Raw genomic sequence first — 23,216 nt, 5'->3', positions numbered from 1 at the left:
TTAAGTATTGAGTATTATTTTACATATTATTGGTAGCAACGCAATCTACAGTTACAAATACAATATGCATAATCTACAATCAACTGTGAATTATAGAGCTAGATTTAGAGGTACAGAGCAAAAAGCCAACAACTTAGCTTGGCGCGCACCAAGATTACAGCAGCACCCCCTTTAATTATGAACAACAACTCTTACTTCAACAGATAGATAAAGAGCTAAACAAGACATTGGGCGGAAAACGTGTTAAAACAACTCATATATACTACTAATACTATAATACTGTATACTAGTGTTTACAAAGCATAGATTTTCTCAAGGTCGGAGTTATAGTCATCATCAAGATCTGAGATGTTTGCCGAGTAGACGGACCACGAGAAGGACTTGCTTCCGCTGGCCCTTTTGATGCTCCGTTGAGAGTCGCGCCGGAAACCCCCAAAGTGTTGCCGGAAAACAAAGTAGCACATGCTTGCAAGAGTTCCAACAAGCATTGGCACTCCCATAACGGTTATGGTAATAGCCATCCATGAACTCCCCTCTCCAACGACCACAAAGGCTATCGCCAGAAAAGCCCCACAAGTGCAAGCGCAGGCAGCCCACATTAGTTTGTTAACCACTGACACCACTTGCTTCTGAGCCCCTGTCTCCCAGGCCACCAAAGTGATCTGAACCACAACAACTGCTAGCGACATGAAAAGGGACGTAGCGTTTAACAGGTAGAACACTTTGAAACCAACACTATCGGCTATGTTAGCCGTCCCTGCTTCTGGTCCTTCCATTACATATTGGCCAGGCAAGTTAAACATGGCCAAGAAGGCTATCGACGCAACAGAACAGCAACTACTGTAATAGAATTGTTAGTGTTCTGGACAGCTTCTCTATGAAGTTTCTTTAGTTCTTTGGCAATACCAGAAACTCGTCGTCGAGTTGTTTCATTTTGTATAAGCTGTGACTGCACCTCATGCTTGATATCACTCACAGTTCTCTTCAGTTCCATCGCTTCGTCCACTTGGCCAACATGTCTTGCATACTTGGCACCAGCTTCCGCTAGTACTTCTTTAATTTCCAATGTTGATTCTCCATACGGTAGTGTATCTGCCAAATCCTTTGCAGTCTCATAATGATTATTAATGGCATTGACATCAATAGTCCTATAGCTCAGCAGAACGCTCACTATCTGAAAGAAAGAGGGTAAAACTTCAACACGGGAGTAAAAAGAAAAAAAAATGAATACACAAACATATGCCATTGGACTCACACCAGCAAGGCATTAAATTATAAGCTCTTCCTCAGATGCTGTCAAGAATCGACTTTGAGGATGTAATACTATAGTTATATATTCCTTTAAATACTTTCTGGTTCCTCATCGAAGCTTTTCAATGAGGAAAAACAGGCTCACAATATAGCCAAGGGTTGACAGGCAATGAGAAAGCAGATGCTTTATCAATTATGCATGTAGGCACTTGGTGTATTATTTGGTTAATCTTAAATATTTATTTGGTATCTTCTTGCATGATTCCTTGGCAAGTGATACTTTATTGATGCTGCAAGAGGAATCGCCATGAGAATGAACTAGCTCCTAATCCAGTTTAGATTTACGGTTACCACGTAAGTAAAAGCAACTGATAATGCAAGGGAAGGCAGAAAATAGTTAATGACAAGGATTTCATGAGCTGATGCATTTTCATCCTACATGGAATGGCAATACGTACAAATGTAAAGCGGGCAGAAATAAGTAATGACAAGGATTTCATGAGCTCATGTGCTTCTATCGTAAATAAAATGCCAACATGAAGATACCTGTGGACGGCATTTCCTTGTAGCTATATGCACAGCTGTATTGCCCTTCTTGTCGCGTTCATTCAGTATAGAATGGTCAGCAAGCAAAATCTCCTCTACAATCGGAGTACACTGACCTTTTACAGCCATATGGAGTGCAGTTTGACCCTTTTTATCTTTTATGCAGACTATTCCTGGATCTCGATCTATAAGTTCTTTCCCAGTACGTAGGTGGCCATACCTTGCGGTTGTATGTAATGCAGTTTTACCATTTTTTCTCACTATCCTCATTGAGCTGACATCGGCATCCAAGATGGTGTTAACTACCTCTAAATGGTCCTGAGCGGCAGCTGAATAAAGAGGGCTAGTGTTTGACGAGTCACACAATTTACAAAGCTCAGGCCAAATTGCCAACAGTGCCTTCACAATACCTGAATAAATAACAGTCAATACCCTATTCCAGATAAATTTATAAAAAAAGAAATCCTTTCACCACTGCAGTGATTACAGTATACATATAGCATGGAAAACACAGAAATCAACTCAAAATGGCCACCAGATTGCAAAATTTCTTATACATTAACCTCTAGGATATATCATAGTAGCTTCAGTATATGCAAAGCAGATTAAGACAAACAAGACCTTCAAAATTATCATCTTTACCAGGTTAGCGATACGCAATTTATCAGTGATTATTTATTATTTCCCTTGGCCTACAAACATATACCATATACTTGAGGAGATGACTTTTTTTCTTCTGAGCTTCCCTTCAAAATATGTCAAAATCAAAATCATAGTTCTTTTTGGTTCTTCAGTTCGAAATACACTCCTTTATGGAAACAAACCAAAAGAAATTTCTTTTTAAAGGAAAAAAAACAAAGGAATTTCAACATGTCAGACTTGGGAATTATTCTGCTTGCAGTACAGAGAATTTGATCCTCTTACTAATCACAAATATTCACTCTAGGAAGGAAATTATTAATAATCATTGTACATACCCTTCCTTCAGCGTGCATAAAAATAACCAATCAATTATCATCGCGCGCGCACACACACAAGCAAAGCTTAAGCACAGTAACAGTTAGAAAGCAATACCTAAGTAGCCACGCTTGGCGGCAACATGAAAGGCGTTCATATCATGCTTGGACCTGATCTTTGCAATCTCTATATTACAGAACTGGAGCAAGTAACTGAACACCTCCTCTAGATTATTCTCTGCAGCCACATACAAGGCAGTCTCGCCTGCATCGTTCTGCATCGCCATCAGATCAGAGACGAGTGACCCATTTGAGGGCTCGTCCTTTGTGAGCTTATCGACCACCTGTCTCACCGACCCAAGGTCACCGGATCGAACGGCGGAGAAGAAACATTGGTGGGTAAGGAAACGCAGAGACTTTGAGTCCATCGTGATTCGTGGGAGTTAAAAAGATTTAATCTTTCAAAAAGGCTCAGCTTCCCTTCATCAACAGAGAGAGGAGGAGGAACTGGAAGACCAGCCGACCAGATATAACTGTAAACGAGTCGAGAGGAGAGGGAATGATATGGGGATATATGAGGTGCAGGGTTTCAGTGCTCTGTCTTTCAATTCAGATATTGGATTCTTGGCAGTATGGATTTTATTTTTACTTTTTGAATTTTGATTGATTAATGGTGTATTTTTTTAATTTGGGACAGAGATAGATTGATTTAAATTTAATGGTGTAGACTGTAAAGTGGGGTCCTTTTAGGAGGACATCATGTGCGGGCAGCGGAGAAAATCTAATAACTCAATGACACGTTAGATAAATTTTTCAAACATAATTCTATTATTGATTAAAAATAACAAAACAGTATTATTCTGGAGCATAAGGGAGGGAGGTGTTTGACTGTTGCGGCCTTAAGATTCGCCTCCAATTTCAAGTCAATTTCAGGACTGCAATTTTGCTCCTAGCATTTGGCATTACATCATACTCACTCATCATTAACGTATTGTAAATGTAACACGTTGCATCATTTGGTATGAAATGGTAATCTCTAATTGGCAAAGCATGAATATGTTTATCATGGTAGTTAAATTTGCCCATTCAGTTTAATATTTGAGAATTTGAGAGAGTACATTTTTCATGATAATATTATGAGAAGGAAAAATAGAATAATATTACTATTATCATATTTATATACTTTATTTTCAATATTATTTTATATGGTAGATGAGGTGAACAAACACATCAATTAAAATTAATTTAACATTTTCTTTTCTTTTATGATTTATTGACACTTTTTAATTGATATGATTGTCTACTGCCACATGAGGTGGTATGTGAATACAATATACAAATGTAATAAGAGTAGTATTATTCGAAAAAATATTTATCTTTAGTTCCATATACAAAATAATAAAGATGAAAAGAAATCAAAGAAATGATGCAAATCTTTTTCTGTTATATACATTCAACATCAGGTTCCTTAAATCAGCATCAGGCTCGATTAACTCAATAACCTACAAGGATAAGGATAAAACATGTCAAGAAAATAATCTTACCGTATCCAATATCGATATGGATTTACAATTCTTACCTCTTATTGCTCGGACCCCCACATAAAACAACCCTAGGCTATAAATACATACATTATGCGGCTAAGCTAACCCTTAATTCTCAAAAAGTCACGCTAAAAAGTTAGTTTGACGTGATTTTTGTTTAATTAGTGCCATTTACTCATTCTCAAATATAGTTGGTTGAGTCGGTGACGCGTGGGATCCATTGTTACCGTTGGCATCCACCGAGTCATTGAGTTGGTGTGTATGCAGTGTAACTGACTGTAACTCATCAATTGACGCGCAATCTTCTCTCTCTCCTCCCAAAATTAGCGACAACCACCACACCACATTCATCTGAGTTATTGATGAGCCATTGACAGAGAAATAGGCGTTAAGATTCAGTTGGATTCTGTTTTCGTTTTCCGCATTCAGTTATTCACCCAATCCCCAATTCCCCCATTTCCCAATCCCTAACCAAACTCTCTCTCTCTCATTTACTCATTCTCACATCCTTATAAAATAACCTGCAACCAACATCCCAATCCCAATCCCATTCCCTGAATCTCCAAACAACAAAGAAGCAACAAAAATCCCCCTGTTCAAATTTAACACAACCCTAGAAATCTGAATCTCACATTTGACTATCTTCTTCTTCAATTCGTCTTTCATTTCACCTTTTCTCTCTCTCAGAGTCGTTTCAATTCAAATCCAGATGGGTTTCAAATCCCTCTTCTCCCGGAAGAAGAAATCCATTCCATCAGCCACAGCCCTCCCACTCACGACCACACCCTCGCGATCCCCATCCTTCAGCTCGCGCGCTCAGATCGCCGAACTCGACCAGGTCTTCAAGAAATTCGACGTCAATGGCGACGGCAAGATCTCGTCTTCCGAGCTCGGAGCCATCATGAGCAGCCTGGGCCAGCCGGCCAACGAAGAGGAGCTCAGCCACATGATCTTAGAGGTCGATTCCGACGGCGATGGCTTCATCGACTTCAAAGAGTTCGTCGAGCTCAACACCAACGGGGTCGACCAGGCCGAGGCGCTGGAGAATCTGAAAGACGCTTTCTCGGTCTACGACATTGATGGGAATGGGTCGATTTCGGCCGAGGAATTGTATAAAGTGCTGAGGAGCTTGGGGGACGAGTGTTCGATCGCTGAGTGCAAGAAGATGATCAGTGCGGTCGACAGCGATGGCGACGGTATGATCAATTTTGAGGAGTTTAAGGTCATGATGATGATGGGCTCGCGTTATAATGATTCTGCTGCAGTTTGATCAACGTCAGCCCGAATATTAATTCAATTCCACTTTCTTTTCTTTTTTTGTTGATTCATTCATCTCATTAGTTTAAGGCATCTGTGATCTCATTAGTTGAAGGATTTTTTTGAGTAAAGTATTTCATGATCATGTTGACATTTTCATCCTTCATCCTTGTATAATAATTCCGATCTAATCCATATTCAAATGTTAATACTACTTTCTAATTTTCATTAATGGACTTGAATTTGATCTGTTGATATAGTCTGTTCACTGGGTTATATTTTATATATTTAAATGGCGTGTTTTCTTTTCTTGATCTCTTGTGTTGCCACTGGAAACTAGCTAGCTCAATGCTACTGGGGCCAGTGGCCATTGATGGAATGCCGATTTATTAGACGGAGAACAAAAACTTCTTTCTTTCTAAAACAGATTGTCCTCAAAATGTGCTCATGTGCTTGACAGAAGAGTGAATGGATTTGAAAATAATGTAACATGTGATGTGAGTTTTTCTTTTTTGGGTCTAGTAACATGTGAGTGAGCCAACAACGGGCGAGAAGAAAAGAAAGAACAAAGTGTTGTAAAGAAAATGGTGGAGTCCACGTAAAGAAAAGAAGGAAATAATATTTAAAAAGCTTAATAATGATGTTGGGTAAGCCAAAATACACCAAACCAAAGGGAAACTGAGGAAAAAAAGGAAAAGAAGAAAGGAAGAATGAGAGGAAATAAAAGAGAGTGAGTCTCTCTTCTTTATAACACGTTATCAGTATGATAGTCTCACCTCTTTACTGCTAAATTTTTCCAGCTCAACACTATGTGGTTATTTCTTTGTCTCCTCTCACTTTACTACTACAACGACATGCAAACTCTTTTTTTTATATTCTCACAATTTTTATGTTGCTTCATCCATGTTTATTTAATTTATTTTTTCGTACTGTAATTTGGAATGGTGCGGTTTTATATCTAATCATGTTATTTTATGGTGGTGTAATTTTCATTGCCCATCGCGTTGTAACACATTTATTGTAATAAAAATGATGGTGTGATCTTAAAACCCATCTTATTATATCTTGAATAGTGAAGCAGTTATATTGTCCACAATATATAATATGTTATATACTTCATATATATTAGGTGGTGGTTTTATCCCTACATTTACATTATTTACTGTATGGTGTAGGTTAATTACACATACGGCAGTATTGATTAAAAAGTGTGGCACATATTTATCATCCACACAAATGCCTTTAGCATTTACTTTAAAGTGTGGCACGGATTTATCGTCCACACAACTACCTTTACTTTTTATTTAAAAGTATGGAGTAGAATTAGTGCCTACACCAGCACGTTTACTTTATCACACATTTACTTTATTATTTAAAGTATGGTGCGGGATTAACATCCATACATAAAGCAATTTAATTTATGAATTTATTTTACCGCACATTTACATTTATTTAAAGTATGGTGTGGGATTATCGTCCATACCAACAATTTATTTACAAGCAATTTATTTTATGAATTAATTGTGTGATATGATGAGTTTCACAGCATATAGAAATCAGGACTAGAAGTTCCTTGATCCTCATCATACAACTACATCAAGACCTAAAGATCATTGATGATGATAATGATATGAGAGCTGTCAATCTCTCCCGTACTATATTTGTAAATAAGAGATCAGACTCCTTGATCCTTAACATGTAAATAAGGACATGAAGTTCCTTAATAATGTAATAGTACCATATTGGTTAATAGTGCCGTATAAATGAATAGTAATTGTATTAGCAAATGTACTGTATGCATGAATAGACACGTATTCATGACCTGATGAATAGTATCGTATACATGAATAGTGATGATGTATACATAAATATTAATCATTTTGGGTAAACTGTCATTATGCAATTCCTTAAACTCATGGATGATCAATTAAATGAGAAGCCATAAGCTTCTCAAAACATGGACAATTATGTAAAGGCATGAAGTCCTGAAATATGTACAGGAAATTATAAAAATGTACATACCATTAAAATATGCGATTTTGACATGAAGTTTAAAATCTGACAATATTGAAAACTTGAAGTTCCAATAGTTAAATGGACAATTGAGGTATTATTGCAAATTGTGGTACACCACATATTTCGTTGGCATAAGAAAATGATGAATTTAATAAAGTTCGATTATGTTATAATTGACACCTCAATGAACAAATATATTTTATGAATTCCGGTTGTTAAGAATATACTGTGAAATTGATAATATCAAGATAAACCTCAAAGGATGAATTGAGGCTCCCCACATATTTTGTTATATTATATGATCTGGGCCGAAAGCCCATAGATCCAAATATACAAGAGATCCCGAAACTGAAGTTTTTGTAATATAGTAGTTAATGCTCTTCACTACTATATTGCAATATTATCATGACTTTTACTCAATTTATATTTCATGACCATTTGAAAAAGGCAAATAAATTTTCAAGTCGTGTTTAACCTGAGCCAGAAGTTCCGGACTCACATGCATTGAAATATGTAATTTGAGAGATTTGATGTGGTTATTTGAACCTATAAGGCATAAGGTTCCAAATCTTCATTTTCAAAAGACGTAAAAACCACAGATGCAAGTTTAAGAATTCACCCAATTATTATAACAGGAAAGGAGCATACAACATATAGATTCTTTTCACCTGCAAGGAATGAGCAGGCTCTATAAAATCTATAAAATTCCATTATGTTCTGGAAGCCTATGAAGGAAGAGGACGACGCTTCTTAAGCTTAGCCATAAGCCTCTCATGGTCTCCCGGAATCTTTTCATTAGAAATCTGCAGCATGTTAAGACTTGTCCGCGTATTAATGGAGTATGAACTCACCAGTTTCAACAAGGCCTTATGTTCCTCTTTAAGTTTCTCAACCTCTTGTTAAGACTCATGAAGCATTCTCTGAAGAGACGAATTTTCAGTGTTTAGCTCCCGAATCTCGTTTGCTCTGGCACGCAAATGATCAGTCATGTTAGAAACAGAAGCAGCACTCTGAATGCTAAAAGCCATTGAGTCATCAATAGTCTCTTCGTTAGACCTTCATGTTAGTAGTATTTCATCCATAAGAGGAAGGAAATTCCTAGCTACTATGACAGCAACTGTATAATTCATCATCACATAATCATTAACCATAAGATGACGATTTTGGGATACAAAGAATGGACTCCAGACTTTGGCGTCACAGGTTGTTTTGGGAGCAACATTTAAATCGAAATGATTTAGGCCAGAAGAAGAGGAAGCCATTTTGAGATGGTTTTGAGAAAAGTCTTATAAAATTTTCAGAAAAAGGAAGGAAGTTGAATTGAAATGCAGATCAGGCCTTGCAGAGGCAATATCTATAGACGGAAATGTGGCACCATTTCTAGGATCCCAATATTTTCTCGGATCCCCATATTCTCTTTTTCTTTTTTCAGATTCCAAAAATTCACGCGGCCTCCATTAATGTTTGTCGGCACTTTAAGGGTTTCAAAGATTATTTTCTTCAAAGCCGATCTTGCTTTGCGGATTTCACGGAGTTACTTTTTCAAAAGTATCTCGAGCATCTCACAATTTTCTGTAGTTAATTTGAGATTCACCGGATCAAACTGTTCATCTAATTTGTGTATAAATATGTTACTAATGAAATTTTCTTTGCATAATACATCCAATTTCTCAAGTTTTCTCCAGCTTTCTCCATATCTAGTGATGCAATATCCACTTTTTTTCCTATTAGTGAGCGCTCAATATGCTTGAGAAGCGAGACTATCTCTAATCATCCATACAGGAAGCGAGACTATCCCTGATCACGTTTCAGCTAGACCAGGAAACTGTAAGGACGACCATATGCTCTAATCTCCTGAAGTTCTTCTAAGCTAGGAGAAATAAGAGTTTGTTGTCTGTTACCTCACTAATTTCCTTCCCTGATTTCTTACCTACATTGCAATCAATATCACAATTCTTTGTATCTTTTCTTTCTTTTTACAACTCTATTCATAAGAGATTTTGTTTCTTTAGAACGAACATCTGAAGAACAAATTTATGTAGTGAGCCTAACAATGAGGGTTTTTTTGTTGTTGATAGAGACAGAAGAATTGTGATTTTTTCTCTTGCAAAATATAACTAGATCATCAAGCATTACATTGTATTTGCTAAGCCGATACGAGCTTGAATGATATTTGAGCAAAGTTTCTCCCACCTAATGATATAAGCAATACTTGTGTTATTTCGTACTTATGCTCTTATTTTTTTGTGCGACATCCTTAAAGGTAACCAAATGAGGAGATAAGACCATTCCAGAAGAACGCCATACAAAGGACCATTCTAGAAGAATGACTTGCATTATAAATTGTTCCAGAAGAACGACTTGTATTATGACCATTCCAGAAGAATGACTTGTATCATTCTGATATGTATTCATGAATTATTAATGCAAATTTCATAGACTGCAAGTTGAATATATTGATAATACATTGCATAGATTAAAGTCCCATAAGAACAGAACATGAGTATAGCAGTGATCAATATGATGCATTCCTGTTGCGTAGCAAATAATATGGATTAAAGTCCTGGAAGGACAATCCATTAACATGTCAATATTAATACAGTGCACGCCTAATGCGTAGCAAATTATATGGTTTAAAGTCCCAAAGGGCATTGACATGTGTGTATTAATCTATGGCATGTCTACAAGATGACAGATAAATGAGTTCTAAATATTCCAACTCCCTGAATGGAGATTATCCACGCCCCACTGCAAAATAACACTCCATTTGGAGGTTAAGATTCACATTCTCACATAATTCATACTATAAGAGATGTCTGTCTGGAAAGAGACAATAAAATCCCATGAAGTGGCTTGGGTACCCAAAAACAAAGAAATGTTCATAATTGATGCATGTGCATGCATATGAAAATGGTGGGATCACGAATTGATGAATGACAATTTTTGATTTTAGAGTAGCTACTCAAATCATCAATGGGCTGTGTTGATTGGAACCACGTTCTATAATTAAATATCGACAATATCATTGGCCAAAAATGGAAAGAGACAATTCCATTACAGATGAGAATGAATGTGAAGGAACAAACCCATAGTACGAACCCCAAAAGATGTTAACCCTGAAAGTTATACTTGGGTGCTCGGAATAAAATATGAACATACTTAATTTATATGACATAATGTTTATGGTAGAAACAAGGAATGTTGAGGTTCTCCATATTTACAGATGCAATTGTGCCTTCTTATTGCACATTTACGGAGACCAACATATTATCTTTAAGGGTTATTAAATGTACGGAGCATATCGCCAGAAGCAATTCCCTAAAGATGTACAAACAGAACAAATATCTGGATATAAAGCTATATAATGTGTCATGAAGTGTAATACCTTAAATAAAATTCCTGAAAGGATTGTAATTGCATGAAACAAGTCTCTGAAGAACATGTGCCTGGAGCACAAATTTTGTACTCAATATTAATATATATAAATTGTCTCAGTGAGTACATTAATTATGATATGGTTGCAATACATTACAACTCATGAAGAGTTGATAATTGATTAAAACTCCTGAAGAGTTCAAGAAATATTTGTCTCGGCCTGAAGATCGAGAATTATGCCAACGAGATTCTTGCTTATACTAATAGATCATCCATATATATACTCAGGGACGGACCCAGGAATTTTGTGTCGTGGGGTCATAATGTAAAAGTTCAATTTTTTTTGAAAGATTAAAATAACATTGAAAATAAAACTAGAGTACATTCATTCATAATTCATGTAAAAAAACAACATTACAAATTACAATTGGCCACGACGAGGTTTCATATTTTGAAAACATAGTATTATAGCTTTATTTTCAATACAATCAAAAACATCCTTCTCAACATAAACAAGCAAGCTATCACTCAACCATTGATCTCCCATTTTATTCCGAAGTGGACCTTTGATAATATTCATGACGGAGAATGCCCTCTCGACTGAAGCAGTAGCAACCGGTAAAACTAGAGCCAATGTAATAAGCAAATACACATAATTGAATGCTCGATGCATCCTTGTCTCCACCATTTTTTTTGCAAGATCACCAATCCCTTGCAAGTCAGAGAAATCACTACTCGAACTCACATAATGAATATAAAGCTCAAGTTGATCATCAAGTGCCAAAAGATCCTCATCCGAAAAGTCTTGAGGATAAAATTGAGCAAGACGAAGTAACTTTTGTTTATCAAAAGCTACAAATGAATCATTTGGACTCAAACATGCCAAACAAATAAGCAACTCAATATTTACCTGTAAGATCCCACATCAACCAACGGATAGGGGGTGATGTACCTTATATGTGCACACCCGCATCCATCTAGCACGAGGCCTTTTAGGAGCTCACTGGCTTCGGAGTCGTAGGAACTCCAAAGTTAAGCGAGTTGGGGGCCAGAGCAATCCCAGGATGGGTGACCCACTGGGAAGTTGCTCGTGAGCTCCCAGAAACAAAACCGTGAGGGCAGAGAGGGGTGCCCAAAGCGGACAATATCGTGCTACGGCGGAGCCGATCCCAGAGTGTGACAATTTGGTATCAGAGCCACTCTGCCGTGTGGTGCGAGTGTGCCGACGAGGACGTCGGGCCCTTAAGGGGGGTGGATTGTAAGATCCCACATCAACCAACGGATAGGGGGTGATGTACCTTATATGTGCACACCCGCATCCATCTAGCACGAGGCCTTTTGGGAGCTCACTGGCTTCGGAGTCGTAGGAACTCCGAAGTTAAGCGAGTTGGGGGCCAGAGCAATCCCAGGATGGGTGACCCACTGGGAAGTTGCTCGTGAGCTCCCAGAAACAAAACCGTGAGGGCAGAGAGGGGGGCCCAAGCGGACAATATCGTGCTATGACGGAGCCGATCCCGGGGTGTGACATTACCTCATTAAAACAATCATCTAACTCCGTAAGTTGCTCGTCAATGACATAAATAAAGAGCTCCACACGATAATGATGACGATTTGTCTTTATTGGAGCATTACGCCTTGACCTCCCTGGAAGTACGAAGGCCTCATCCATGGTAGGAACATCAATATGATGTTTGTCACAAAATGAAGACACCTCTTCAACCAATGCATCAAACCCATTATTCCTCATCCAATGTAGTTTTTCCTTGCATGATTTCACCAAAGCCATTGCATTCACAATTTCTTGATCTTTCTTTTGCAATGCTTGTGACACATCATTTGTGAGTCCCAATATAGCCTTCATTAAGAATAGGTGAAACACAAACTGAAAAGTAAGCATTTCCCTTTGAATCTTATTTGCTTCACCGGCACTATCATTGGGATTATCATCAATAATCATTTGAAGCACATGAATCATAGATGAAAACATAGAAATGATGCTAATAATGGTACCGTAATGTGAGCTCCATCGTGTGTCATCGGCACGTTTGAGACTTGTTTCTTGATGCAAACCTCGCCCCGTTATAAGACAATCATTTTCAAAAGCTATCACAAGTTCTTCTTGGAGTTGTGCTCTAAGTGCATCACGCCGCTTACACGATGCTCCAACATGGTTAACCACACTATTAGTGGTTGTGAAGAAAGAGGCAATATCAATATTCTTCTTTGCTACGGCAACAAGTGCTAGTTGAAGTTGATGAGCAAAGCAATGAACATAGTATGCACAAGGTTGTTTTCTCAAAATCTTTGTTTTAAGGCCATTCAACTCACCTCTCATATTGCTAGCTCCATCATAACATTGTCCTCGTAACTTGGAAAAGCTCAAACCATTGGAAGAAAAGAATATGTCAATGTCATCCTTTAGTGTACTTGAAGTGGTGTCGGTAACATGTTGAACCCCCACAAACCTTTCAATTACATGCCCTTTGTCATCCACATAACGCAACACCATAGCCATTTGCTCTTTCCCAGAAATATCACGTGCTTCATCCACCAATATAGAAAAGAATCTATCTTTTAAACCACTCATGATGACATCAAGTGTTTCCCCGGCACATGCATTCACAATATCTTTTTGAATCTTTGGAGCTACTAACTTGAGATTCCCCGGAGCATTTTCCAACACAACTTCTTTAACTTTCTCATCATTGTCTGCAAGGAATTGCAATAACTCCAAGTAATTTCCCCTATTGCTTGAAGTGGCACTTTCATCATTTCCACGAAAAGAAAGACCTTGTCTCAATAGAAACTTAGTGCACTTGATTGATGCGATTAAGCATCTTCGATATGCCATACGAGCTTGTTCAGAGTGTTTGCTCACAGCTGTTTCAATATGTGTATTTTGATTCATCGAATTTGTAGCGGCTTCTCTAGCTTTATTATGAACACTACCAACCGGTCCAACATGCACCTTCATTCTTTCTCTCCCTTTCTTCCAATTCTTAAACCCTGCTCCAGTGAAAGCTTCATTACCCACTTGTTCAAAATTGCATTTAAAGAGATAGCAATAAAGACAAAATGCAACATCTTTAGATACACTATACTCCAACCAATCAAATTCATCAAACCATTGGGGAATGAAGCGTCGATTAATTCCTGAGATATTACTTTGTGGGAAAGAATGACCTCTAGGTTGACAAGGTCCTTTTTGTAGATATGCTCTTCGAACCTCATCTCTAATATTAGCATCATACTCAATCATACGAATTCTTAGTCCCGGGTCTGCCTGAAGATTAGCCAAAACCTCATCTAACTCACTTTGTCTTGAACTTGAAGTTCTTGAACTTCCCACACTATCCGAACTACCCAATGATGACTTTCTCTTAAAAAATCTTTCCATAATTCTACATAAATTAATCAAAATAATAACTAAAATCAATTCAAGAGAACACCAAATTTATACCAATTAACCACAAAAAATTCATAAATGAAACATCCAATAAATCAAAACAACACCAAATTTATACCAATTAACCACAAAAAATTCATAAACGAAACATCCAATAAATCTAAACAACACTAAATTTATACCAATTAACCACAAAAAATTCATAAATGAAACATCCAATAAATCTAAACAACACCAAATTTATACCAATTAACCACAACAAATTCATAAATGAAACATCCAATAAATATAAACAACACCAAATTTATACCAATTAACCACAAAAAATTCATAAATGAAACATCCAATAAATCTAAACAATATAATACAATCATAAATTCAATTTCAATTTAAGTAATTTAGGTTTAGAGTTAGAATTTACCTTGAATTGTGAGGTGATGGAAGTGGAGGCAAGCTTTTGGAAGTGGCGGAGCTGCTGGCAGCGGCGACAATGGAGGATTTGGGGCTTCAAGGCTTGGTGGGGAAGAGGGTTAAAGGTTTGTGGGGGGTGGAGATTGGGGATTTAGGTTTTAGGGTTTAGAAAATAGGTGTTTTGGAATGAAAATTAGGGAGGAAGAAGAAGGGAAACTGATCTGTGTTTTTTTTTTTTTTATAACATCTGGACCAAAACGACGTCGTTTTGGCCAGGTCTTTTAAAAAAAAATTCGCTGATCCAAAATGACGGCGTTTTGGCCAGCGGGTTTTTTAAAAAAATTCGTTGGTCCAAAACGACGCCGTTTTGGCCAGCTCGTTTTTGTCCAAAACGACGCCGTTTTGGCCAGTCTGTTTTAAAAAAAACATTAGAAGCTGGGCCAAAACGACGCCGTTTTGGCCAGTTTCTTTCAAACAGAACAGAGCCCTGTTCATCTTCTTCTTCCTCTTGTCTGCAAATCCCCTCTCTCATGGGGTCATACCCCATTTCAAAGCCACCTTCTACCTTGCTTCCATGGAGTCCATGGGGTCGTTTGACCCCATTGACCCCACTGTGGGTCCGTCTCTGTATATACTGGACCAAACATTGTATTTTTCAAATAGAGCTTAGCTCCATCACCACCACTTTGGGATGATGTGAGACATATTTGATGTTATCTCCCCAAAAAATATATATGGGCGTATTCTTTTCAAGTGAACTTACAAATAGTTCAGGTTTTGTTTGATTCGCGGACTTTGAAAATTTCTATGATATAGCTAACTGGAAATAGATTTGCTTACTCAACTACATTGTTGATGGCTACATCATTCAATCAGTCCGAAAGATCTTCCCTCTAGAAAGATAATCATGAAGATATCATGAGAGATATTCTTCAGAGGGAGCATCCAACAATATTACAAGATTGACTCACAGAAGTAGTGTCAACTATGACATTCAGAAAGATGATCAACAGTATGACTTAAAAGATATTTTGCCAAGCATCAGGGGGAGCGTACTGTCAATAAAGACCTTCACACATTGTACTCTTTTTCCTTCGTCCAGGTTTTGATCCTACTGAGTTTTTTCTGGCAAAGTTTGAACGGGGCAGTGCCGCACGCATGTCAATATACACATAATTTTATGTTACACATGGTTATGTACTCTTTTTTCCTTCGACCAGTTTTTTGTCCCACTGGGTTTTACTGGCAAGGTTTTTAACGAGGCATGTTTCATACATTGTGGTCTCCAAGGGGGAATGTTGTAAAGAAAATGGTGGAGCCCACATAAAGAAAAGAAGGAAATAATATTCAAAAAGTTTAATGATGATGTTGGGTAAGCCATCTAATTTGCCTATAAATAGACTTCACATTGCTTAGCAAAATACACCAAAGGAGAAAAGAGGAAAGAAAGGAAGAGAATAAAGGAAGAATGAGAGAAAACAAAAGAGGGTGAGTTCTATATGAGAATAAATTTTGTCAGTGTAAACATCATAAGAACAAATACAATTCTATTCCTAATATTCAATAATACTTTTCATACTCTGATTATTTTATTTTTATAACAAAAAGTTTTTTATTTCCATAATCAATTTTCTTTGTGACTGGAAATGTCACATGGCCACTGGCATGAACGAGGCAAGTCCTACGGGAGATGCGCCTCTCATTGCCTTCTACCATCTAATGAGAGAGGGGTGACGTCATGGCCTCATTTCAGTGTTCCCAAACCCAAATACACCATTGTAATTTGTAACACCAAGAGGATTTTCTAAGCCCAATTGTTCCCTTGTGGTCAAGTTCCAAGCATAAGCCAATCTGAAAAATGAGCCACTAAAATATCATCAGGGGCGGGGCAGGTTAGGGCAAGTGAGTACGTTTTCGACTTCAAAAAGCTATAGAAAGAGAAATTACAAAGCAATTGAAATCCCGAAATTATCCCCTCCAAAATTCGACAACGATAATTTAATTTTCCTACTTTTTTGGGTAATCTGAGAACTTTCCCCTAATTTTTCATGGAAATCAATCCATTCTGCTCAAATTTTAAATCCTCTCAAGTTTTCTTAGCACTAGGACTGAAGTTGCTCGACCATGGCAGCTTCCAAGATGGTAATGGCTTCGCTCACCGCCTTCCGCCCTCTAACTTGCGGTGCCTCAACCTCAACCTCTTATCCTGGGCGATTGGCCCCATACCCACCTGACCTGATCAAGTGGGTTCGTAGGGAAGGAGGGTTCGTGCACGAAGCCGTGAAGATAGCTCAAGATAGTTCCTTTGGTCTTGGACTTGTGGCTTCAGAGGAAATCCCGAAAGGTTCTGAACTAATTGTTCTTCCCGAGCACGTACCGTTGAGATTTGGCTCTCTTGAATCAGAGGGTGGAGATGGTGGGCTTGACTCTGTTATCGTCAATTTGGCTCGCCACGTTCCTGGTAAGTGTTCTTTGGCTTTCCCATTTTATTAGGTTTATGCTCGTATTTCGGTGTAATTGGTTAGTGGGTATTTCGCATTTTGCTAGCTTTCACTTTAGTGGTGTTCAATTGTAGAATTGTAAGTGGCACCTCTCATTTGGTTTAAAATAGCAGTAAAGCTTGAACTTTGATGTACATGTATGCTAGTAAGTTGGAATTGAAGTATCGTTGCCATGGTATTTGGAATTCTCAAGTCACTTGTGTAGCACATGGCATTCTGTGTTTATCTCAGTCAAGACCCTACTACTTTACTGTAGCATTAGGTTTACTTTACTCTGCAATCTGCATAGGTTGGTAACTTAAAAGTTTTGTACATTAGGCTGTACTGAGTTTTGAATATGAGTAAATCGAACATTGTGGAAGCATTTGGCAGAGGAACTTTGGGCAATGAAATTGGGTTTGAAGCTTCTGCAAGAAAGAGCAAAAACTGGATCCTTCTGGTGGCCATACATCAGCAGCCTCCCTGAAACATTCAATATACCCATCTTCTTCCCTGGCGAGGACATAAAGAATTTGCAGTATGCTCCACTTCTTTACCAGGTACCTTATTTGACCACATAAATGTCAATGTTTCTGCCAAGCTAAGGTCTTGTCTATCAAACCATATAAGACCTGCAAAGAAAAATATGTCGGGAACGTATAAGACCACCCTCCCTAGTCCTTCCCTCTCTAGTTTGTGTTGTATTTAAAATGTAGGATAGCTATTCTGATATCTCAGAAAATTGTGGGTTATGTCAATGGTTGGACATTGGCTCGGAGTGGGTTGGCTGAATCCTGACTTGGACATTTTTGTAAATTGTGTTCAATAATTGGGAGGATTGCTGGACCTCCATGCAATGTACCTGCCTATCAATGTCCCTTGAGCAGACTAGAAGAAACAATCTGTGTTTTATTTGTCAGAGAACTTTCAGTGAGATCCCTAACCAAGAGATGGACATGTCCTCTAGTTTACCATATGTTAGCCTCTAGGTTGCCTTATTTGCTATTGGGTATGCTTTGTCCCACATACATTTTGTTTTTACTTTAGGACATTAAAGAACAGAATAACACACTTCAATCAGTCTCCTTAATCCTAAATTTGGGAGTTAGACAAAATCTGACCCATGGAGGCATGTCACGTTCAATAGCTTGATTTGAAGGCCTTGTAATATAGTTTTGTTAAGATTCTTATCTTGACGACCACTTGATTTCCACAGCAAGCTTTGAAGGTTTAATGATTCCCCGTTGCAGGTGAACAAGAGATGCAGATTTCTTCTTGATTTTGAACAAGAAGTCAAATGTGCTCTGGAAAATTTGAAACCAAATGATCACCCTTTTGGTGGCCAAGCTGTAGATGCATCCTCCCTTGGATGGGCAATGTCAGCAGTTTCGTCTCGGGCATTCCGTTTGTATGGTAAAAAGCTTTCAGGTGAGATCAACAATGATGTCCCGATGATGCTTCCTCTCATCGACATGTGCAACCATAGTTTCAAGCCAAATGCCATAATACTTCAGGACCAAGATGACAGGGACGTGACGATGCTAGTAAAGGTTTTATTTGCCTTTTTGTTTCTTTAATTTCATTCTGAAATTCTCCAACAGGGATTGCAGGTTTCTTTACTCATCAAGATTCTCTCTCATTCCAGGTTGTGGCAGAAACAGGGATCAAACAGAACGATTGTTTAGTACTTAACTATGGGTGTTTAAATAATGACCTTTTCCTGCTGGATTATGGATTTGTGATACCATCAAACCCCTATGATTGTATTGAGCTGAAATATGATGGAGCGCTTCTGGATGCTGCAAGTATGGCTGCTGGAGTATCATCACCCAACTTCTCTGCACCATCTCCATGGCAGAAAGAAATTTTATGCCAGCTAAAGTTAGATGGGGAAGCTCCTCTTCTTAAGGTTTCTACTTTCCTGAAAACATATTGTTACTGTTATCCTGCTTTATGATTTGATTTCGATCAATGAATGTTCACCATGGGTTAGAGCAAACTTTATTCATATAATTTCTCAGTTTTAGTTTGAAGAAAAACTCTGGTCCTTGTATGCTGTATTTGGGTGGTTAGATGGAAATGGCTTATTGGCTTTTGGTGGCTTGAAATATATTGCATGGATATTATCTGTTTGCTGTAAATGCTTTACAAATAATCTGCAGATTTATGTAAAGGTTGTCGGCTGTTATGAATTGTGCTGGATGTTTCACAATTTTTCGTTTTTCTGTCTCAATTTCTAGAACAAAATCACCCGCAGAAATTTTGTGGCGTTTAGCTCTGAGGAAGTTAGAAGAATGCAAGTGAATCACTCTTTTACTATCTGGTCCCTAGTACTTACCTTTCAAACTTTTTGTTGGCCATTAGCATAGTTAGAGATCTAAACTTGCTATCAGATTGATCATGTTAGTTGTACTAAATTTATGAAAGACTTCATTCTTTAGACTTTCTGGTACACAAATTGGGTATTTAACCTTTCTTCTCTTGTTTTGCCTAATAGGTATGCTTAGGGGGTTCGGAGTTGGTGGAGGGGCGCTTGTTGGCAGCCTTAAGAGTTGTTCTTGCCAGTGACATGGAAACAGTTCAGAAGCTTGATTTAGATAAACTTAAATCTATTTCAGTTGAAGCTCCCATTGGTATAGCAAATGAGTTAGCTGCTTTTCGCACCATTATTGCATTATGTGTGATTGCACTGGGACACTTCCCAACCAAAATCATGGAGGATGAGTCCCTGTTGCAAAAGGGTGTTTCAGATTCTACTCAGTTGGCTATCCAGTTCCGAATTGAGAAGAAATCTGTCATTATAGATGTGATGAGAGATCTGACAAGGAGGGTGAAATTACTAGCATCAAAAGAAACAGCCACTGCTCAAGGCTAAATTGTTGTGGTAGAGGGATCATCCTAAAGGTGGCATGTCTGCACACGCAACTGTATTTTTTTTATTTTATCAAAGAGCACACAACTGTCTCTTATACATGTTTGTTGCCTTCGTTCTTTTCTGCTACTTTGTTTTGCAATTACTTTCTGATCTTTAGTAATTTGGGTATTATCTTTATAGAAGTTTGAATATACTGGGTTTTCTAGTATTAATAGTCACAGCTTTAAAACTCGATAAACATTACAGGGTTGGTGAACATTTCGAAAATTCCGCAAGATCTTATGAGAAAAACAAAGGACAGAGATTAATCCTCAAAATGTGATTAGGTTCTATGTGTGGTGGTTGTTGTTCATGTGCATGCGCATGACAAACACATAGATAAAGAAGGAAAGTCTAGTGGTAGAACGAAAATATGATGTATGAGATCATAGCTGCAAAACTTACAGGAATCTAATCATAGAAATTAACCAAGAAACGTTAAGTTTCGCTATGCCTTTGAGATTCCCACCAACTCCTACCTGTACAACTAAACTAGTAAAACCCCAAAAAACCAAAACTCTCATGGTTGCTGTGGTAGAAACCAGAAAGCAAGAAAAACAGTAATATAAAAAAAACAACAAAAAGCAAAAAAGTTAATCTCTAAAGCGTCGCCACCATAACCATGCAAGCTGAGGCAGGGCAACCCCTATCCCTCCCTCCCTATGCAGCCAATCCCAGCGGAGAACGCGAACGCTGGCGAGTAATCTGGCGGAGAAGGACTCGTCTCAGTCGCAGCTCTGCAGGCTGCTCCAGAGACGGGTGCTTGATTTTCTCAAACTCTTGCTTGATCTTCATCACTTGGCTGTGAATTGGAACACCCATGTAGCTGCCCTCTTCATCCATGTTCCTGTTGTTGCTGTTGTTTTCGTCTGTGTTGATGTTGTTGTGCTCCATATCTCTGGCCAAATTAGCTTCACAAGAAGGCTCGCACAACACAAGCTCTTTTCTGTTTTTTGGTTGCTTAGGGCGTCAAGAAATTGATCACACCTTAGGCCTTGTGTATCTGTTTTCTTGAAGAGTTACGAATGTATTGAATACTTTAAATACGGAGAGAAACGAAAAAGACACGATTTCTTCATGAGCAGTGAAAAAGGAAGGTATTTGCAGAAAGGAAGGTGCTGCGGCTCAAGGGCACTATTAACAGTAATTGACTTTCTTCGTATGAATCAATTTTAAGACGGCTCTCCCAAACGTACCCCTTTTAAACTTGGATCAACATTACCATATTGACCATGGTGGTTGGGCACACTCGACCCTTTTTATTTATTTCTCTTCTTATTGGTGGAGTGGGTCAAATGACCCCCTAATTTTCTTTGGCAACTATTGGAGGGTAGGCATCGTCATGACTAATTTGATTAATGGTCTTATAATGCAGACACTTACAATTTGGGTCATCTTTGGTCAAAGAACAATGGCAAGTCCCACAGAGAGAGAGAGAGAGAGAGAGAGAGAGAGAGAGAGAGAGAGAGAGAGAGGGTATAGGTGGTTGGGTGCCTGGGCAAGCGACCGGCCTTTCCACACTTGTTTCAAGGATTTCTTCATTTGACTGGATTTGCTTTTAATTTAGGTATAAACATGTACCAAATCAAGGTAATTAATGCATATAACTTTATTTGCCTTGGATTTGTTTTCCTTTCCCGTCTCAAGAATTCTAAGATTGGCTAAAATCCAATGAAATTTTTGCCAGCAAAAGAAAGGATGAATATGTATGAAAATTTTACCTTGGACTTGGCTTGATTGGATTGGATAGACACTAGAAACTTAGTGGCCAAGTTATACATTTCTTTTTTCTGGAGAATGGGGTGAGGCCAAGTTATACATTTCTTTTTTCTGGAGAATGGGGTGATCATAAAGTTTCTTTTTGATGATTGTGAAATTAGGGCAAATGGATGATTCTTGTGAACTAGAAGAAAATGACGAATATGTTTAACCCTTTGTCCTTATGAAAAGAAAAAAAGGAATTTCCAAAGATGGCTTCACTTGACTTTAAGGGAGGTCTATAAAACGAGAAAATTACTATTTTGTTATCCTGACCAATAATGTTTTGACACACGTGTAATGTAGCATTATTGGTTGGGAGTAGCAACGTTTTGCTATCCTTGTTGCAACTAAGTTTTTCTTAATAGACATGGTCCAAATTAAGTGCACGAAGATTAACTTATTAAGGAAACTTAATTACTTTTTTAGTCAAATATATGTGAAATATGTATCACAAAAACTATTGGAAAGATATCTCTTACGAATTCATGAGAGATTCGCTTGTTTATTTTTTATGCGAAATTGCCTGATATTGTATGAATTTACCCATTAAGAGACTTGCATGAGCAATTAAGATGCGTGAAATACATAATAAATATGATAAGCATGCAATCTTTTTTATGATAAGCATGAAATGAAAGTTGAGTATTACGTCGAAAGTCGTAGACAAAGGACTGCGTCTCCTACTTTGCAATCGACAACGTGGATCGTGATCTTCTATGTAGACGAAAGAGGAGTCCAGGGAGGACTAATGCGAGGGCACTGTCGAAATATTAACCAACTATGGGGTGAAAACTTTTATGAAGTGGGTAAAAGAATACGTAACGCGTTAGGTTATACGGTTGAGGAGGTTGTATATGTGCCTACGTGACTCTCTTTTTTTGGTCGATATGCCTACGTTACTTTTGTGTCTGTAGGCTCGTGGAAATGCCCGCATTCGTATTTGCAACGTGGCAAGCTTCAGCATATGCTTCATGCCCATATCTACACCTTCTTCTGCTCCTGGTGTTTGAAGAGTTTAAGCAACCTACTTGATATCTTTTTTCTTATTCTTTTTTTATAATGTGATTCCTTTTTCTTTTTCTTTTTTTAATAAAAACTCCTTTTCTTTGGTCGGCTTAAACTCATCAATTATTGTCTACCCAGCATATGCAGCTGCGGTTCCATGATTCGAAAGTTGATTGGGCAAAATTTATATAATAAACTTGACGAAAATAGTAAATTTCATTAATAAAGATAAAAAAAAAATTACATAGTGAGGGGAGAAGTAATAAGCCTTACCCTCAAACGCATCTATATCTA

The 23,216-nt window shown here is 37.9% G+C and overlaps 5 protein-coding genes across 6 annotated transcripts; 2 read left to right on the top strand and 3 right to left on the bottom strand.

Moving 5' to 3' along the window:
* Positions 6-3,500, bottom strand: LOC18789961 (ankyrin repeat-containing protein At2g01680). The gene is given in 4 exon segments (XM_020568394.1): positions 6-826; positions 829-1,174; positions 1,798-2,207; positions 2,872-3,500. Coding segments are annotated over 4 exon segments (1,599 nt in total). The 5' UTR covers positions 3,182-3,500; the 3' UTR covers positions 6-293.
* Positions 4,504-5,809, top strand: LOC18789277 (probable calcium-binding protein CML25). The gene has a single exon (XM_007223466.2). It carries the CDS (start codon positions 5,007-5,009, stop codon positions 5,565-5,567), a length of 561 nt encoding a protein of 186 aa, XP_007223528.1. The 5' UTR covers positions 4,504-5,006; the 3' UTR covers positions 5,568-5,809.
* LOC109947215 (zinc finger MYM-type protein 1-like) lies at positions 11,367-14,342 on the bottom strand. Its single transcript, XM_020557067.1, has 2 exons — positions 12,477-14,342; positions 11,367-11,855 (listed from the first exon to the last, which is right to left on the bottom strand). The coding sequence occupies exons 1-2, from the start codon at positions 14,340-14,342 to the stop codon at positions 11,367-11,369; spliced, it is 2,355 nt and encodes a 784-aa protein (XP_020412656.1).
* Positions 16,615-20,333, top strand: LOC18792461 (histone-lysine N-methyltransferase setd3). 2 transcript variants are annotated; one of them, XM_007222739.2, is made up of 5 exons: positions 16,615-17,223; positions 17,636-17,802; positions 18,493-18,792; positions 18,888-19,151; positions 19,740-20,333. In XM_007222739.2, exons 1-5 carry the CDS (start codon positions 16,887-16,889, stop codon positions 20,115-20,117), a joined length of 1,446 nt encoding a protein of 481 aa, XP_007222801.1. In that variant the 5' UTR covers positions 16,615-16,886; the 3' UTR covers positions 20,118-20,333. The 2 variants fall into 2 exon arrangements, with proteins under 2 accessions (XP_007222801.1, XP_020410017.1); XM_020554428.1 differs by having other exon boundaries at positions 17,086-17,223; positions 17,626-17,802.
* On the bottom strand, positions 20,721-21,308 carry LOC18791809. Its single transcript, XM_007226050.2, has one exon. It carries the CDS (start codon positions 21,048-21,050, stop codon positions 20,817-20,819), a length of 234 nt encoding a protein of 77 aa, XP_007226112.1. The 5' UTR covers positions 21,051-21,308; the 3' UTR covers positions 20,721-20,816.

Source organism: Prunus persica, chromosome G1 (genome assembly GCF_000346465.2).
Source record: "Prunus persica cultivar Lovell chromosome G1, Prunus_persica_NCBIv2, whole genome shotgun sequence".
NCBI classification, from domain to species: Eukaryota; Viridiplantae; Streptophyta; class Magnoliopsida; order Rosales; family Rosaceae; genus Prunus; species Prunus persica.
Note: the sequence above shows the minus strand (reverse complement) of the source record. Positions and strands in the feature narration are given on the sequence as shown.

Coding starts and splice junctions, on each gene's coding strand:
- LOC109947215 (XM_020557067.1), bottom strand. CDS start 14,342: ATGGAAAGATTTTTTAAGAGAAAGTCATCATTGGGTAGTTCGGATAGT. Junction 11,856..12,476: donor TAGATGATTGTTTTAATGAG/GTAATGTCACAC, acceptor GGGATCTTACAG/GTAAATATTGAGTTGCTTAT.
- LOC18791809 (XM_007226050.2), bottom strand. CDS start 21,050: ATGGAGCACAACAACATCAACACAGACGAAAACAACAGCAACAACAGG.
- LOC18792461 (XM_007222739.2), top strand. CDS start 16,887: ATGGCAGCTTCCAAGATGGTAATGGCTTCGCTCACCGCCTTCCGCCCT. Junction 17,803..18,492: donor ATGCTCCACTTCTTTACCAG/GTACCTTATTTG, acceptor TCCCCGTTGCAG/GTGAACAAGAGATGCAGATT. Junction 18,793..18,887: donor ACGTGACGATGCTAGTAAAG/GTTTTATTTGCC, acceptor CTCTCATTCCAG/GTTGTGGCAGAAACAGGGAT.
- LOC18789277 (XM_007223466.2), top strand. CDS start 5,007: ATGGGTTTCAAATCCCTCTTCTCCCGGAAGAAGAAATCCATTCCATCA.